Source organism: Taudactylus pleione, unplaced genomic scaffold (genome assembly GCF_031769625.1).
Source record: "Taudactylus pleione unplaced genomic scaffold, aTauple2 ptg000848l, whole genome shotgun sequence".
Classification (NCBI taxonomy): Eukaryota; Metazoa; Chordata; class Amphibia; order Anura; family Myobatrachidae; genus Taudactylus; species Taudactylus pleione.
In genome coordinates this window covers 1-16,602 of record NW_028285250.1, presented here as the reverse complement: position 1 = coordinate 16,602, position 16,602 = coordinate 1, and the positions used below count along the sequence as shown (strand labels likewise).

The window sequence follows — 16,602 nt, the reverse complement described above, 5'->3', positions numbered from 1 at the left end:
TGGATGGTGGAAGGGGAGCACAATGTGGGATGTGGATGGGGGAAGGGGAGCACAATGTGGGATGTGGATGGGGGAAGGGGAGCACAATGTGGGATGTGGATGGGGAACGGGAGCACAATGTGGGATGTGGATGGGGGAAGGGGAGCACAATGTGGGATGTGGATGGGGGAAGGGGAGCACAATGTGGGATGTGGATGGGGGAAGGGGAGCACAATGTGGGATGATGGGGAACGGGAGCACAATGTGGGATGAGGATGGGGAAAGGAGAGAAAAATTATGAATATACAGTACATGGGGGGCACATTATAATAATTATAGATGGGGTGTGGTTAAGGGCACAGAGAACATTAATGAAATTAATAAAACATATTGGCAGTGCCACAATTAACAAACAGGAGGGGAGGGGATGTGTGGAGCATACTAAGGAAAATCTGAGGAATCTAGTGAGAAGCTCAGTAAAGAAAATACAGGCAAGGTGGAGGTGACACAATACGAATATATAATATATATATATATATATATATATATATATATATATATATATCTATATATATCTATATCACACACACACACAGAATACAAGTACATACTCCAGAAGACGGTCAGCACACACTTAGGCATATTTAGTAACCGCCTGGGGTGACCACCCATTGGTCCAATGTAGGTACCACAAATATATTTTTCTATTGCAACAAGCAGAGTGCGCTCACCAGGGATTTTCAATTAGATGCAAAAATACGTACTTTATTCTTTACATCAAAAGGTCAATGCTCCAAGTCGATGTTTCGACCACAAACATGTGGTCTTTATCAGGACACCGCCAGTGAACACAGTGATCGAAACATCAACTTGGAGCACTGACCTTTTGATGTAAAGAATAAAGTACGTATTTTTGCATCTAATTGAAAAACACACACACACACACACACACACACACGCACGCACGCACGCACGCACGCACGCACGCACACGTCCTTCCATATGTGCAGGGGGTACAATGCAGAACATATAGGAGGGAGGCACAATGCAGAACATAGGGACACAGACATATGGAAGCACAATACATCTATATATACAGTATGTATACATGAATGTGCGCTCCTTCTGTTTGATATATACATACTGTACATACATATAGACACACACATTATATATATATTAGTGCAACACCCTTTCCACATTACCACCCTAGACCAAAAGGGTGTTGGACATTAGGCCCGTGGCCCATGGTTAGGTGGGCACTAGCCCCATGGGTGTTTAGATTGTGCATTAGGCCCGTGGAGATAATTACCATACCCCTAACTGTCCTGCTTTGGGCTGGACAGTCTGGCTTTTCGGGAACTGTCCCGCCATTCCACACGCGGGCCAGAGTCTCCCTCAGAGGAGGTGGGGGCACTCTCACACCGCTGCCCTACACAGCAGAGATGGGGGTGAATTGATGCGCAGAGAGGGGGGTGGTGCACTAACTAAAATGTTGCCTAGAGAACCAAATTGGACAGGGCTGACCCTGGTCACATGGGATGCGATAGTGTCAGCTAAAACCCAGCTGGGCTGTTAAGTAAAGGATGAGTACAGTAATGGACAATGCAGAGCAGCTCAGATTAGAATGCAGACACATTACATGGTAGTTATGAGTCTATCTCAGCGATTTGTATTTATAAATGATCAAGCTAAAATGAATGTGCAAGGCAAGTAACAAACATTGGCTACTCAACCCAGGAAGACGCACAGCTGGTGCAGGCCATGCAGATGGACGCACCCAGCCCTCTGTGAATTGAGTCACAGAGTAACTGTACAGTCTTGGACTGCACCGACATGAGGAAACTCTTAGGGAACAGTGTTTGGAACACGCCTGTGATCACTATATGGACTCCAGGGGGTGGGGGCAGAGCTCCTGCCAGCTGTAGGCACACTTGCAAGTATCTTGGCTTTTTTTTAATGGCTTTCAATGTGGATAAAATGATTCATTTGACAGCTATGAAGCCGACTTGACGGTTGCGCCGGTGAAAACAAAGGCTGGTACTGTTTTAATGTGGTCACCGCTTAATGCGTCATGATTGTCTACCAGCTTTACAAATTATATTACTTATTAAGAAGTGAAACGTTACTGACTTAGACCATAAAGGCCAATCGTGTGCATAGAAAGAACATTTGTTACTGGTCAGGAAAGCTATGGACAACATGTGGGCAACACAATGGCACAGTGGTTAGCATTGGTCTTGACCAAGGTTCTACCCATGTATCACAACCCTGGATATTCTGGAATGCTCTATAAAGGATCCCAAACGAATAATAGGCTAAAGTATGATTATTAGCAAAAGATGATAAATGAGCAGACTCCGGTCAGTACTGATACTACTTTCTATATAGTGACAGAATCTAAGGCAGGAAAAGCGTTCCTTAGAGCCCACAGCACGGTGGGATAGACTCGGCTGCTTTGCTGACCATGTCATCTGATCCGATAGAACAGTGGTCGGGGAACAGGGGTAAATTACCCCATTATGGGTAAAACTGAATGACGCCTCATGACGTCTCTCCCATAGTTTCGAGGAGCAGCCGGGCGGATAGGACGGCGGCAAATGCAGGAGCGGGGATTAAGGTAATTTTTTTTTTTTTTGTATAAGCGGCACTACAGGGGCATAACTATGGGGGCACTGCTACAGGGGCATAACTATGAGGGCACTGCTACAGGGGCATAACTATGGGGCACTACTACAGCGGCATAACTATGGGGGTACTGCTATAGGGGCATAACTATGGGGGCACTGCTACAGGGGCATAACTATGGGGGCACTGCTACAGGGGCATAACTTTGGGGGTACTGCTACAGGGGCATAACTATGGGGGCACTGCTACAAGGGCATAACTATGAGGGCACTACTACAGGGGCATAACTATGGGGGCACTACTACAGGGGCATTATATGGGGCACTACTATAGGATTTCCTTCCTTTCAAATCAAGGGGGTAACGTCGGTGTATCTCAATATATTTTGGGGTAAAAGGTAAAAAAGTTTCCTGACCCCTGCGATAGAAGGTTATTGACGAGGAGGTAATGCAAATGAATAACAGTGTACACAGTACACACAAATATAAAGCCCTGACTAAAATGCCTAACAGAGTCCAACATAAGACTTATACTATCTAGTCTAAACTACCTAACATAAGCTATCCTAGTCTAAGATATCATTACCTAGTATAATCTGCCTAACATAACCTATCCTAGTCTAAGATATCATTACCTAGTATAATCTGCCTAACAGAAGCTATCCTAGTCTAAGATATCATTACCTACTATAAACTGCCTAACAGAAGCTAACCTCGGCCCGGGGGTCACCTTAGTGGTGGTATGGGGGTCCTTCTATCCCCAGGTTACTCCTACCCCCTGAAATATTCCTTACTTTATCTACATTTGAGGTTCATGCCATACGCCTCTTAAAATCAGTATACCTGAGAGTAGCTGTCATTTACCGTCCCCATGACCCTTCCAACTTCCTTGACAACTTTGCTTCCTGGCTCCCTCACTTTCTCTACCCTGACCTTCCCTCCATTATCCTAGGTGACTTCAATATTCCTACAGCAGAAATAGTAGGGGGGGAAGCAGATGCACACTCTAAGCACTAAGATCACTTAATATCACAATATATATAATAAACTATCAATAAACATGGTTTTAAATTGAGGTTCTTAGTTCATACTTGGCCAAAGATGTTTGCCCACCTACCACATCAAGGTGAACCTTATCAGGTGGGTCCCTAACATCCCTAATACTGACACATTGTATAAATGTATCTAGGACTTACCTGTAATAGCGCCCATTACATGTGTGTACTGCAATGCACAGGACCCATACTAATTAAACTCACATTGGTTCAAGGTTCACCTTGATGTGGTAGGTGGGCAAACATCTTTGGCCAAATATGTACTAAGAACCTCAATTTATAACCATGTTTATTGATAGTTTATTATATACAGTATATTGTGATATTCAGTGTTCTTAGTGCTTAGAGTGTGCATCTGCTTTCCCCCAACTTCAATATTCCAAATGATATCCCCACAGAATGCTCTGCCTCCAAACTCCTTACCATCACATCTTCATTTGGTCTCTCCCAATGGACCTCCTCACCCTTCCATCTGGATGGGCATTCGCTTGACCTGGTCTTCACTCACCGTTGTGATATTTCTAATTACTCCAATTCTGCCTCTCTGAAACCATCACTTTCTCTCTTTTAACCTATCCCTCTCTCCTTCCCCTCCTCTACCTCCTAAGGCAACCATCACAAGCGTAACATTGAGGATATTGACAGAGTTTCTTTTTCTTCCCGGTTTGACCTCACTTCTCTCTCCTATCCTCTTACTCTCCTGCCCTGAACAAGTCACTTCCTTATACAATACCTCCCTTACTTCTGCTCTGGACTCTGTTGCTTTGGGGATCACTACTCACCCTCATAGATCTATACCTCAACCTCGATATCGTCAGGTTGACCAGCATGTTTGAACGATGATAGATGTCTAAAAGACCAAATTTTCAAACAATTTTCAAACGATTATCGAAAGATTTTATCGTTATCGTTCAACTTCATCGTCTAGTGGATACCCCCCTTAAGTTCCATAAAATCTGGGCAATCTGCAGCACACTCCAAAATTGAAATAAGGGAACCACGCCAACTGCCAGTGAGTCCCGGCCGTGATGTTCAGCTGTGTTTGGAGTGGCAGTTGGTGTGGCTCCCCTATTTGAATTTTGGACTGCGCTGCAGCCCCACCTCTGGAGGCGCCACTGAAAGTAATCCACATTTTATGGAAATGTGGGGACATTCAACCCCTTTGGGGTGAAATTTTTACCCTTAGTTACAAGGACACCAACATCTCGTTAACCTCTGAACCGAGCCTGGCTTTTCTCCACCTGACCGTACATCTGTACCTATGCAATATTGCTAGATCCTTGGTCATATCCTAATAGCCACTGCACAGAATTGGAATTCCCCTTCTACCACCTTACATTTCCAAAACCACAGCTAATAAAATTTACAGATGGAAACCTTGGTGATGCCATATTCTATGGCAACATCCTCCCCCATGATTAAATGGTACACATGGCATGAGCACACGACGGAGGGAGATGGTACCCCCCTCACCCCATACGTTCACAAGGTCTCAAATCCTACCTTTTAGCTTGATTGACCTCCCTGATCGTAACTAGAATGCAGCAACTTCCTTTCTCTTCAGCTTGTTATAACTCAAGAGATCATCCATGGGCCCTTAGGTCTTGTAACTTTGTGGAATGCTATATTACGTTTTCTCAAGTTACTGACATTTGCAGTATGCGCATTATTATGTATTTGCCTGTTTTGTACCCCTGTCTCCCCATTCTTATTTTCTGTACCTCAAACTCCCCAATGCTGGATGACCTCAAGTCTCAAACCCCCCCCCCCACCGTGCCTCTTTGTTGTTCCCCGCCTCACGCTCCATTCCGCCCCCAACAACAAATTTTATATATATGTATTATAGACAGACAGAACAATAATCAGAAAACGTTGAACATGGAAACTGGTGCGATGTCTCCTCCACCATTTCCCATGTGCGTTGGTTTCCGGTCTGTGTGTCTACGCAGCACTTATTTAAGGTAAGACAGTTATACTCATTATGCTTGTTACCCTGATAAAATAGCTTCCAGGTCCTGATACGTTGGCGCTTTGGAAACAACTATATAACTTCCTTTAAGACTCCGAGTGCTGCCAATTATTGTTCTTTCACCCCATTCACAGTGGGCACCGGAGCAATTACTTTTACTCTGTGTGGAGTGCCAGACATACACTGTTACTCTATAGTATATAATGTGTGTAATATATATATATATATATATATATATATATATATATATTTTTTTTTTCCCTACGCCAAGCTATCACACTGTGGGCCTGGTTCAGACCCGGACGCTATTTGCGGCCGCTCACTGGCTAAAAGGGGCGGGCTATTTAAATCATGTGCTCGCACTGCGTCGTGTAAAGCCGCCCACTAAGTAATAGCGAGCGTCCGCACTAAGCGCTAGCACCTGTATAAAGACGCCCCTTTGCCACTCGCAACACATGTCATCTCCGGCAGTTGTAGGATTAATCGGGAACATCGAGAGCCATCGCAGCTGCTCGCAGCGCTTGTGGTAGCCTTTTCCCACCACAACATTGCGAACAGTCCTGGCTAAAATACAACCCAGTCACGTGTGTAATGACGCTACTTTGCTAATTATGCACACCCATTAAACGCCGTTCTGACGGTTGGGTACGCCTGCGTTCGCACCTCCACACCCCCGTTTTCAAGCACCTTCCCCTGTTACCACCCACAAACGACACGGTCACTCAAAAGAGCGGCCCGACTGTGGGCTACGGGCGAGCACTTTCCCATTGCAATGACTGGTTAGCGCACGCGCATTGCGACTCATACGCATGCGCAGATTGCGTAAAATCGCTCAATGTTAGCGAGCGCAGCATAGCGTACGGATCTGAATCAGGCCCTGTGTCCGTGTTACAATTGGGCCACTAAGAAAAAAACTGTTCCACACAAGGGCAATTATGTTATTTGTGTGTTTATTGTCCTTATGAATCCCAAAAAGCGATGTCCCATTTATAACCAGTTTATGGATTCCAGAGAAGAAACACAAAATGTTCTGTAAAATGTGCAAAGCTCTAGAATAACTGGCAATAGAAAAGGGGCGATATGTTCCTGGAAATGCTGTACCCTATAGGGAAATATATGCTAGCAACGCATCCTCATACAGCAGACCTGGGAGACTTACGCTGAATGGAAAAAGGCTTTGCTGTCTGCCTGTGTCCCTGCAAACCTGTACAACACTGTGCTTCTGTCATGGCACATGCCCTGTTTACACCACATTTCCTGGAATTGCTGGAACGCTCCTCTAAACACTTAAAGGACCCACTAAATCAAACATACAAGTCTCTTTATATAAAAAAGTGAAGCACGTGTAAACGGATGTGAATATATAAATGATGGCCCCAAATTGCACAATACATATATGCATTTTTCCTCGCATGGGTCAGCTACAATTATACCGGGATCACATTAGACTGAACGGGGAGCATGACCCTGGTGTGACCCCATGATAATCTCCAGCCATTAATTTCCTCCAATATGGCACCTTTTGCAGATTGTTCAATTTAACAGCAGCATTACTATGGGTGTAATCCAGACACTCACGGTTACAAGTCTTGGATTTGACGTGCTCCAGGAGGTGATCTTTCGAGATGGCTTCGGTACAGCGTTGGCATTTTCCAAACAAGTCTTTATGATCGCACTCAGTCAAAAGATGATCCGTCAGACTGGCAATCTCTACAACCTGGTTAAGAAAGAAAACTCAGTATTGCTGCATATTTAGAGAACTGCAGAAATTGTAAACATTGTATATATCTACAAGAGTAGGATTCCTCTGTGGATAATGTCAGTATGATCAATACTCATGCATACCGTGTTTCCCCGACAATAAGACACTGTCTTATTTTTTTTTTTTTTGTCAAAAAAAACCCCATAGGGCTTATTTTCGGGGTAGGGCTTATTTTCGGGGTAGGGCTTATTTTAATTAACATATTTTTTTTTTAAATCCCCCCCTCCGTGTTGAATGCAGTCTGAATGCCCACAATTTCCCCCACTTACCTTTACCTTCCTCCATGGTTGACAGCTCTTGATCAGCGGCTCCTCCGACGTCGACCTTGCCCTTCAGAGTCGCGCCGTGACATCATAACGTCACGCGCGCTGACTCCAAGACAAGCTTTATTGAAAGCTTGTTTTGGAGTGTGACTACTGTATCTCACTGTAAGCTGGTGGAGGAGCGGCCCGAGCGGGCAGGGCAGCCTCCTCCAGCTCCACCATTTAGTAAGGGACCGGGTCGGCGGGCGGTAGCAGCGGCGGCCGGGCCTCCTTTCCCCCCTGGCGGCATCCATTGCATGCGGGGGGCGGAGCTGGGGGCATTTTAGTGTAGGACTGGACAAATTGGGGATTTAGGTAGGGCTTATTTTTGGGGTAGGGCTTATTTTGGACCGGGTTTCAAAAGTAGGGGTAGGTCTTATTATCGGGGGAACACGGTATATGCTTTTAGTCAAGTCAACCAACTAATGCAAGAGCAGGTCGTTCATGGCAGGAATGTGGAATAGACTCTCATTGTTCTCGAGATATTATATTAAGATGAGTGTGGTACAACGGCTTCCAATCCCTGCAAAACACAGCAGTGCGCCCGTCTGTGTGCAATCTATGCCGCAGTAGTGTCCTGTAGTACAGAAAACAGACCTCACTTAACATAGCAATAAGCTGGCATGTACAAATGTGTCCTCATACACGATTACTGCAGTCGTACCAAACAGCCCTTCTCAGCGTGCCAGGTCCCATCTGACTCGCCCCAAAAATGGGCCTTGGTCGTAAATTGATGCAAAAAAATAGCTTCAGGAGACTACACCGATTAATTTGATATGCGACACTTCTATATCTGTGTGCGACCGAGCCTGAATTTGTATACGGAGTCCCACGGTGCAGCGGCCGCTGCTTTTTTTCTACATCAAAGTCTGCTGTGCTTCGAATACAGACTAAGGACCGTATTTACTTAGAAACGAAAAGTCCGTTTCCACGATACTTTTTCGCCGATGTCATTTTCGCAGATTTCATTTATCCCCGTATTCAATTGTAGCGTCTTTTCGCCGGTGCGATAACGCAATGCAATGGGCGAAGAAGTTTTGCCTATGAATTCCCGGCGGAAAAAAGTGCAGAATTGGGGTGCAATGTTGCGGGAACCACCCTGCACCCTTTGGACACCCCCCGACGCTAACTGCGTACAAAAATGCAAAAAACCCCCCACAAAAGGACACCCCAAAAAACCACTTCGATAAAATGGGTGAAAAAAAATCAAAGTGGGGGTACAAATTCAAAAACTAGCAAAATAGCCTTTTGGGGGGTCTGGAAGTATGGGGTAGGTGTATTTTTGATTGCAGGTGCTTGATGAAGGTGCGTTATTGGTGCTTTTTAATGCTTGACTTTAGCAACTGAAAAATATGCTTGCACCCATTTTCATGTACCCCAAACTTGATGGGACTACTTATTTTCCCCCAAAAAAGTTGCAAAATGCTATTCTTCACCACTTGCTGACAGATGCTAAATAGCGCCTATGGAGACCATTTAAAAACCCCAAATACCTTTAGCAGGGCTATTCGGGGGTACCCATAGTGATCTAGAGCCGGCCCTAGGCATAGGCAACATAGGCAAATGACTAGGGGCATTCCAAGCCTAGGGCGGGCGGAGGTTTGGGGATCCTGGGATGGATGCTCTGGGGACAGCAACTAAAATGGACTCTGGTCCAGTGGAGCTAGCGGTGGTACAGCTGTTGCATAGCACCAGGGACCGCCACTATGAAGGGGGCCCGCAGCTGGCCGCACCAGACAGGTACTAATAATGACTGAGTCAGACTGACTCATTAATAGTACATGCAATACAGCAGTACAGCAATGTGTTTCCTGTGGTGGCAATGTGTTTGTATTGTTTCCTGTGGTGGCAATGTGTTTGTATTGTTTCCTATGGTGGCAATGTGTTTGTATTGATTCCTGTGGTGGCAATGTGTTTGTATTGTTTCCTGTGGTGGCAATGTGTTTGTATTGATTCCTGTGGTGGCAATGTGTTTGTATTGTTTCCTGTGGTGGCAATGTGTTTGTATTGTTTCCTGTGGTGGCAATGTGTTTGTATTGTTTCCTGTGGTGGCAATGTGTTTGTATTGTTTCCTGTGGTGGCAATGTGTTTGTATTGTTTCCTGTGGCGACAATGTGTTTGAATGTTTCCGTTTGGGGCAGTGTGTGTTTTCCTGTGGGGGCAATGTGTTTGTATTGTTTCCTGTGGCGGCAATGTGTTTGAATGTTTCCGTTTGGGGCAATGTGTTTGTATTGTTTCCTGTGGGGGCAATGTGTTTGAATGTTTCCGTTTGTGGCAGTGTGTGTTTTCCTGTGGGTGCAATGTCTTTGTCAGCCACCAAGCAAAGGAAGGACTAGGAGCTGGGAAACAACTGCAGGGGCGGACACACGGCAGCGGCATTCTCATACTGTGCCTCAGCAATCAGCATCACAGGTAGCCTAGCGACTAACAGTGACTTTTTAATTTATGCCGGGTGCACACTAGACGATATGTTGTACGATCCGGCGGATCGGATCACATATCGTGCACATCGGTCAGTGTATTCCCACTGTCGCTGACTGTGCTCGCTTCTGCATGTCATCAGCGAAATCGCCCGCCAGACCTGCATGCGGGTCCAACAGGCGATATCGTAAGCGGGGGCCATGCTGCTGAATGCAGAATGGCCGCCGCTGTAGTAGCCGGCAACGCCAAGTGTGTATGCACTTGCCGATGCCCCGATGCCGGCACCCTGCCAGGTCCTGCCGCATGCGACATCAGCGTTGGGTACACATCTCTAAGTGTGTACCCAGCTTAAGTCAGCTCAGCATGAGTGAGGGGTGCGCTGTGCTGGCCAGGCGAGGGGTGACGGGTGCTGCTGCTGGATAAGGATTGCTGTGGGCAAATGTGTTGCTGGCTGCTGCTGTGATCTGTGCTGCTGGGAGTGGGGTGCTGGGTCAGAGGCAGAACTAGTGCTAGGGGGCACCAGCCAAAATTTTGCCTTGGGCATCAGATTGGTTAGGGCCTGCTCTGTAGTGATCCCCCTGTCAGTGCATCTTTTGGGGGGTGTCAGGCTGATTTCCCCAAAACTGACAGAACTTTTCACCAATTTCTGTTTCGCCGAGTCCCGCTTTCGCTGATTTTGAATTGAATACGGGGATATGCGGGGACGCACGCAATACATTTACGCACCTGAAACCAGCGATGACGGCGTCCGGCAACTGACTTTTCGCTTCTAATTGAATATGGCCCTAAGTTGTGTGTATGTATGTATGTATATATATATATATATATATATATATTTATATATATATATATGCACACATATACACACATACAGTAAATAAAATAAAATAATATGATTCCATGCTCTATGGCCCAAATGTAACAGCCTGTGAGCTGTGGCAAGTTTGAGATTTTGCCCATTTAGCCGCGAGATTTAAAGTGGCAATATTTTTCAAAAGGTAAAACTGGGTTGGTTTTTCCTTTTTAAAAAAAATATTGCCACTTTAAATCTAGCTGCTAAATCTCGGCAGCAACATATAGCCTATTCCATTTCCCCCTAAATCTGGTGCATGTCATCATTATGGTGCAATCAACAACCACCAATACAGTAAGAAGACACCACCAGAGCTGGCCAATCACCACACTCTGGTGTCCTGCTATAACGCGTGACATCATACAGAAGGACAGGGGAAGCTACAGAGAGAGACATTGGCTAAAGTGCACGCTCTCACCTGCTTATGGGTGGGAGAAATGTACAGAGATTTATGGGGAGGGGAAAGCAGGACATAGGGTCAGAGAAAGCAAGGACAATAGAAGAATGTGGATGCGTGAGTGATTGATTAAATGGAGGAAAGAAAAAGATGTAACATATGGTATTATAGGATACATGTCACAGAAGAACAAGTGATGTTACCTGCTTGCAGTGCTCACAGCGTCTCAGCATAGGACACTGCTTCCAGTAGTGGAGATCCAGGCCTTCTTCAGTAAAAGACTCGTCTCTCTCCCCACAGAAGATACACAAACTATAAGGAAAAAGCGGGATGCAAGGAATAAGTTGTGCCTCAAACAGAAATAGGAAAAGCAGGAAATAAAAGTCCTGCCGGCACCAGAACAAACCCACCAGCCGTCTTCTGCTCATACGCAGCAGGAATAGAGGAAACAATGACACAAGGGGGACATTTATGAAAACAGTTCCACAGGTAACTGTGCATTAGAGGTGGTGTTGCCCATAGCAACTGGACAGCTGCTTTTAATTTACTAAACTGTACTAGATGAAGGAGTCTCCGGATCACATTCATTGCTGTGGGCGGCATCTCTTTGCCAACGTATTTACAGGCGAAACAAATCTAATAAGGGTCCCAGAAAGTGTCTTAAAACGACAGTGCGCCACCACAGCCACCAAAACCGCTTCAGTGATACTGGGAAAGGTGTGGTACGGAATTGTCGACATCAGTAGGTCATCAGTCATTAGGTCGACAACAACAATGACAACATGCATTTTGGTCGACATTCCCGAAATGTCGCCATGTGGTTTTCGCTTATGTTAGTCTAACCCTAGAAAACCTGAAAAATAATAAAAATGTTGACATTCTGAATGTGTCGACATATGGGCTGCTAACCTAATGACCAGGTCAGCATTCAGAAGCTGTCAACATTGTGGTGTTGACATCCTGACTGGCGACCTTTTTGCCCCACGGCCCTTGCTTCAGGCATGCACCATGCCGCCAGTGCAAACGCTCGGTGCGTCCGAGATGCTCTGGGCAGTGCCGCACTTCCCGATGCTGGTGCAGCCCCCCACCCACCACCGCCACCCTGTTACGGCACTGGCCCCAATATAAAATACAAATACTGTACTTACTTATCTAAGTAATTAGTTACAGAAGAATGGTCGTCTGTTTCTGTGTTAGGAGACAAAGGCATTTTCTTGACGCGATCATCTTAAACAAGAAAGAAAGAAAAAAAAGCTATTTGAGATAACGGCCATTAAAAAAAACTAAAAAAAAACAGCTGTCAATGATGCAACGTGTAACATGCAGCTAATTACAAAGACAGGGCACTAAAATGTATTTATTTACAATCAGTTAGTTACTGTATATAGCGCCAGCATATTCTGTTGAGCTTTACAATTGGGAACAAACAGTTATAGAACAAGACTGGGTATTAACAGACAGACATAGCGGTACGAGGGTCCTGCTCGCAAGCTTACATTCTATAGGCTAAAATAAACTGCTTACTAAAACCACAGTACAATAGCGGCTTTATGTCAGTCACTTGGATTTGCATTGGTGTTTGGTGATTGCCAACTTCTATTCCTAGGGGTATATTTACTAAAGTGCGGGTTTTTAGAAGTGGAGATGTTGCCCATAGCAACCAATCAAATTCTACTTAACATTTATCTAGCACCTTCTAGAAGATAATAGCTAGAATCTGATTGGTTGCTATGGGCAACATCTCCACTTCTAAAAACCTGCACTTTAGTAAATATACCCCTTAGTTTAATAAAACTAAAAATAACATTGATTGTTTTTATTCATCCATAATATCAACGCAAACAGGACGTATAGAGCAGATTTGTTGGGGAACACGGCTTAGCTTCTCTTTACCTTGTATTAGCCACGGGCTACATTATAACGGGTTGGGTCGGGATCTCGGCTGTCAGAATCCCGATACCAGCATCCCGACAGGGCTAGAATACCGACACTTGTTGGTCGGTATGCCAAACTTCCCTCTCTCCCTACCCTAACCCTCCCTCTTTGGTGCCCATCCACTAGGCGATGCGGGGGACGACAGCACAATTACGACGCCATCTACCGCGGGGTGAACTGCATGCACTGAACGTTCAGACGTTCAGTGTATGCAGATCAATCATCCCCGAACATAGCAACCTGAAGGCGGTCGTCAGGTTGACCGTCATGTTCGGGCGATGATTGATGTTAAAAACGACAAGCGGGCGCATGCATTGCTGGTCGTTTTTAACCTTGTACTGCCCGATTTGCTTGGCGATTACCAAGCGATGGAGTGATAACGACCGTCGTTATCGCTCCATCGCTAGGTTTAATCGCTTAGTGGATGGGCAGCATAGCACTCCCCCTAGTGCCTAACTCTAACCCCTACACCTAACCCCCGCCCTGCTACCTACCTTCAGTATTCCAGCAGTCGGGATGCTGGCATAGGTATTGCGAGAGGCGTCGTAATATCAGCGCCGGCGGCAGGGATACTGACTGTATTCCATTACAACTGATATGCCTTCCTTGTGCCTTATCTCCTCTGTGCCTTTACCATAAAAGTGAAAATGTTCAAAATACTGAGCAGACTACATTATATCAAAAACACACATGAAAGAGATCTAGCCAGCGAGCACCTTGTACTGCCACGCCTTTGCTTTATTGGCGAACATTTGTGAACGTAACAAGGTGCTTTTAATCTGCATTAGTAAATAGCAGAGATGTTGGGTGAAATAGGGAATTGCTAATATCTGTATTTGAGCCATATAACTATGACCAGATGTTGTTATAATCCTGACAGACGGGATACCGCCGGATCGCGACGGTAAGTAATGGGGTTAGGGGGAGGATTAGGGGTTAGTGTTAGGCAATAGTGGGAGGGTGCAGGTAACAGGTAAGATGACAGGTAAGCTCAATTTACGTAATTTAAATAAGATTTGCTGAATTTGTCAGTAAGAACCTGTTGGCCTAATGGTGCAGAGAAAAAAATGCTGATGCTGTAGGACGCTGTGATACAAGAAGGTATGGGAACCACTGCATTATGAGATTATATATATATATATATATATATATATATATATACACACATTATGAGATATATAATACTATATCTGGAGTCGCTGCTGCAGTACATGACATGACGCCTGCTGGGATACACGGGTTTTACTTCTGCATCTCTGAGAGAATTGTCACTCTGTTCACTAAGACACAGGTGGGAGAGCTATGAGGTCATGTATGTGAGCTGTGCTTGGTGAGGGACATCGCCAACACCACTGCTCTGACACACTGGGGAGACTGGAAACGGAACAAATCCTTAAAATAATAATGGTAAAAACCACATTTTTATATTGTAATGGGGGATGATATTCCATAAAAGTGGAGGAATGTAGAAACGTTCTTACAAATGTCTGACTGAACCATTCACCCTTAAGCTGGGAACACACCACACACCGTACGATTGTGTGACCCAGCGAAGTGATGTAACGATTCATCGCACGTCGCCGAACACACTGCGCGATCCGATGTACAAAGGAGCAATGTATTGTTACATGCTGCGTGTATCTGTGCCGCGTCGTTCACTGCATCGTCCCATCTGCCGTGCACATCAGCAAATGGGACCATGAGATGAACGAGTCGTGATCGACGGATTGGGAATATTTACTATACGATGTGTACGATAGGTCATTCTGATCTGTGTAGGAAAGATATATCATACGATACATCATATAGTGTGTACCCAGCTTTGTAATATAATATAAATATAAATATATATATATATATATATAGACAAAGTGTAAATTGACAGTAGAGCGACAAGTTTGCTGTTAAAAAATAAGCGTGACTGCAGTGTGATAAAAAACTAATACACAAAACTAATTTGTATCCAGTGAATAACACATATTATTGCATAAACATAATAAAATAATGTATGAGGTTTTGAGCAAAAACCAATACTTATTCAGAATAATAGTGCAATCATATTAGAAATATATTAAACATATATTGAGAACTAAAAGTGCTAGTGCAATAAATACCAATATAAAAAATATGTATAAAAATAACAATTATAAACAATTATAGGATTTCCACCTGATAGGCTAATAAAATCCCTTAAATTACATGATATAATGAAAAAAGGCAGTAAAAAATATTGAAAAATTAAAAATAGTAGCAAATTAAAAAATAGCAGACCTTTTGAACCCTAGTGGGCTATAAAAAGCGAACCTTTACACCTACACACCATCCCCTTGATGAAGTCATAGACGAAACGCATTGGGAGTGTTTGCTGCTACTTCATGCACTTTGGACTACTACTTCTCTTTCTCATTCAGATAAGCTGCTATTTTTTAATTTGCTACTATTTTTAATTTTTCAATATTTTTTATTGCCTTTTTTTATTATATCATGTATTTTAAGGGATTTTATTAGCCTATCAGGTGGAAATCCTATAATTGTTTATGATAAATTGTTATTTTTATACATATTTTTTATATTGGTATTTATTGCACTAGCACTTTTAGTTCTCAATATATGTTTAATATATTTCTAATAAGATTGCACTATTATTCTGCATAAGTATTGGTTTTTGCTCAAAACCTCATACATTATTTTATTATGTTTATGCAATAATATGTGTTATTCACTGGATACAAATTAGTTTTGTGTATTAGTTTTTTATCACACTGCAGTCTCGCTTATTTTGTAACAGCAAACTTGTCGCTCTACTGTCAATTTACACTTTGTCTATGGTTTCTCAAATACTTACACTAGTATTATACTATTGACCCAGAGCTGATGCCTTTAAATCTGAGGCTTAGTTGCTATATTTGTACACAACACAAACTTCTTTTCTCTATCATTCTCCTCCTCCTCCTCCTCCTGCTCCTGTTCCTCCTCCTCCTGTTCCTCCTCCTACTCCTCCTGTTCCTGTTCCTCCTCCTCCTGTTCCTCCTCCTCCTCCTGTTCCTCCTCCTCCTGTTCCTCCTTCCTCCTGTTCCTCCTCTTCCTGTTCCTCCTGTTAGTCCTCCTCCTCTTCCTGTTCCTCCTCCTTCTCCTCCTGTTCCTCTTCCTCCTGTTCCTCCTCCTCCTCTTCCTTCTGCTGTTCCTCCTCCTGTTCCTGTTCCTCCTCCTCCTGTTCCTCTTCCTCCTGTTCCTCCTCCTCCTTCTGCTGTTCCTCCTCCTGTTCCTGTTCCTCCTCCTCCTGTTCCTCCTCCTTCTCCTCC

The 16,602-nt window shown here is 44.3% G+C and overlaps 1 protein-coding gene across 2 annotated transcripts in view; it reads right to left on the bottom strand.

Annotated features, from left to right (window-relative positions):
• Positions 1 to 12,588, bottom strand: part of LOC148474352 (centrosomal protein of 104 kDa-like) — a 48,499-nt gene extending 35,911 nt beyond the window's left edge. For both annotated transcript variants that reach the window (XM_088458738.1, XM_088458739.1), the window contains exons 1-3: positions 12,514 to 12,588; positions 11,569 to 11,677; positions 7,209 to 7,347 (exon numbers count right to left, since the gene is read on the bottom strand). In XM_088458738.1, coding sequence (XP_088314864.1) covers positions 7,209 to 7,347; positions 11,569 to 11,677; positions 12,514 to 12,575 — 310 coding nt within the window. In that variant the 5' untranslated portion in view covers positions 12,576 to 12,588. The remainder of the gene's footprint in view (positions 1 to 7,208; positions 7,348 to 11,568; positions 11,678 to 12,513) is intronic.
• Between the last annotated feature and the right edge of the window lie 4,014 nt (positions 12,589 to 16,602).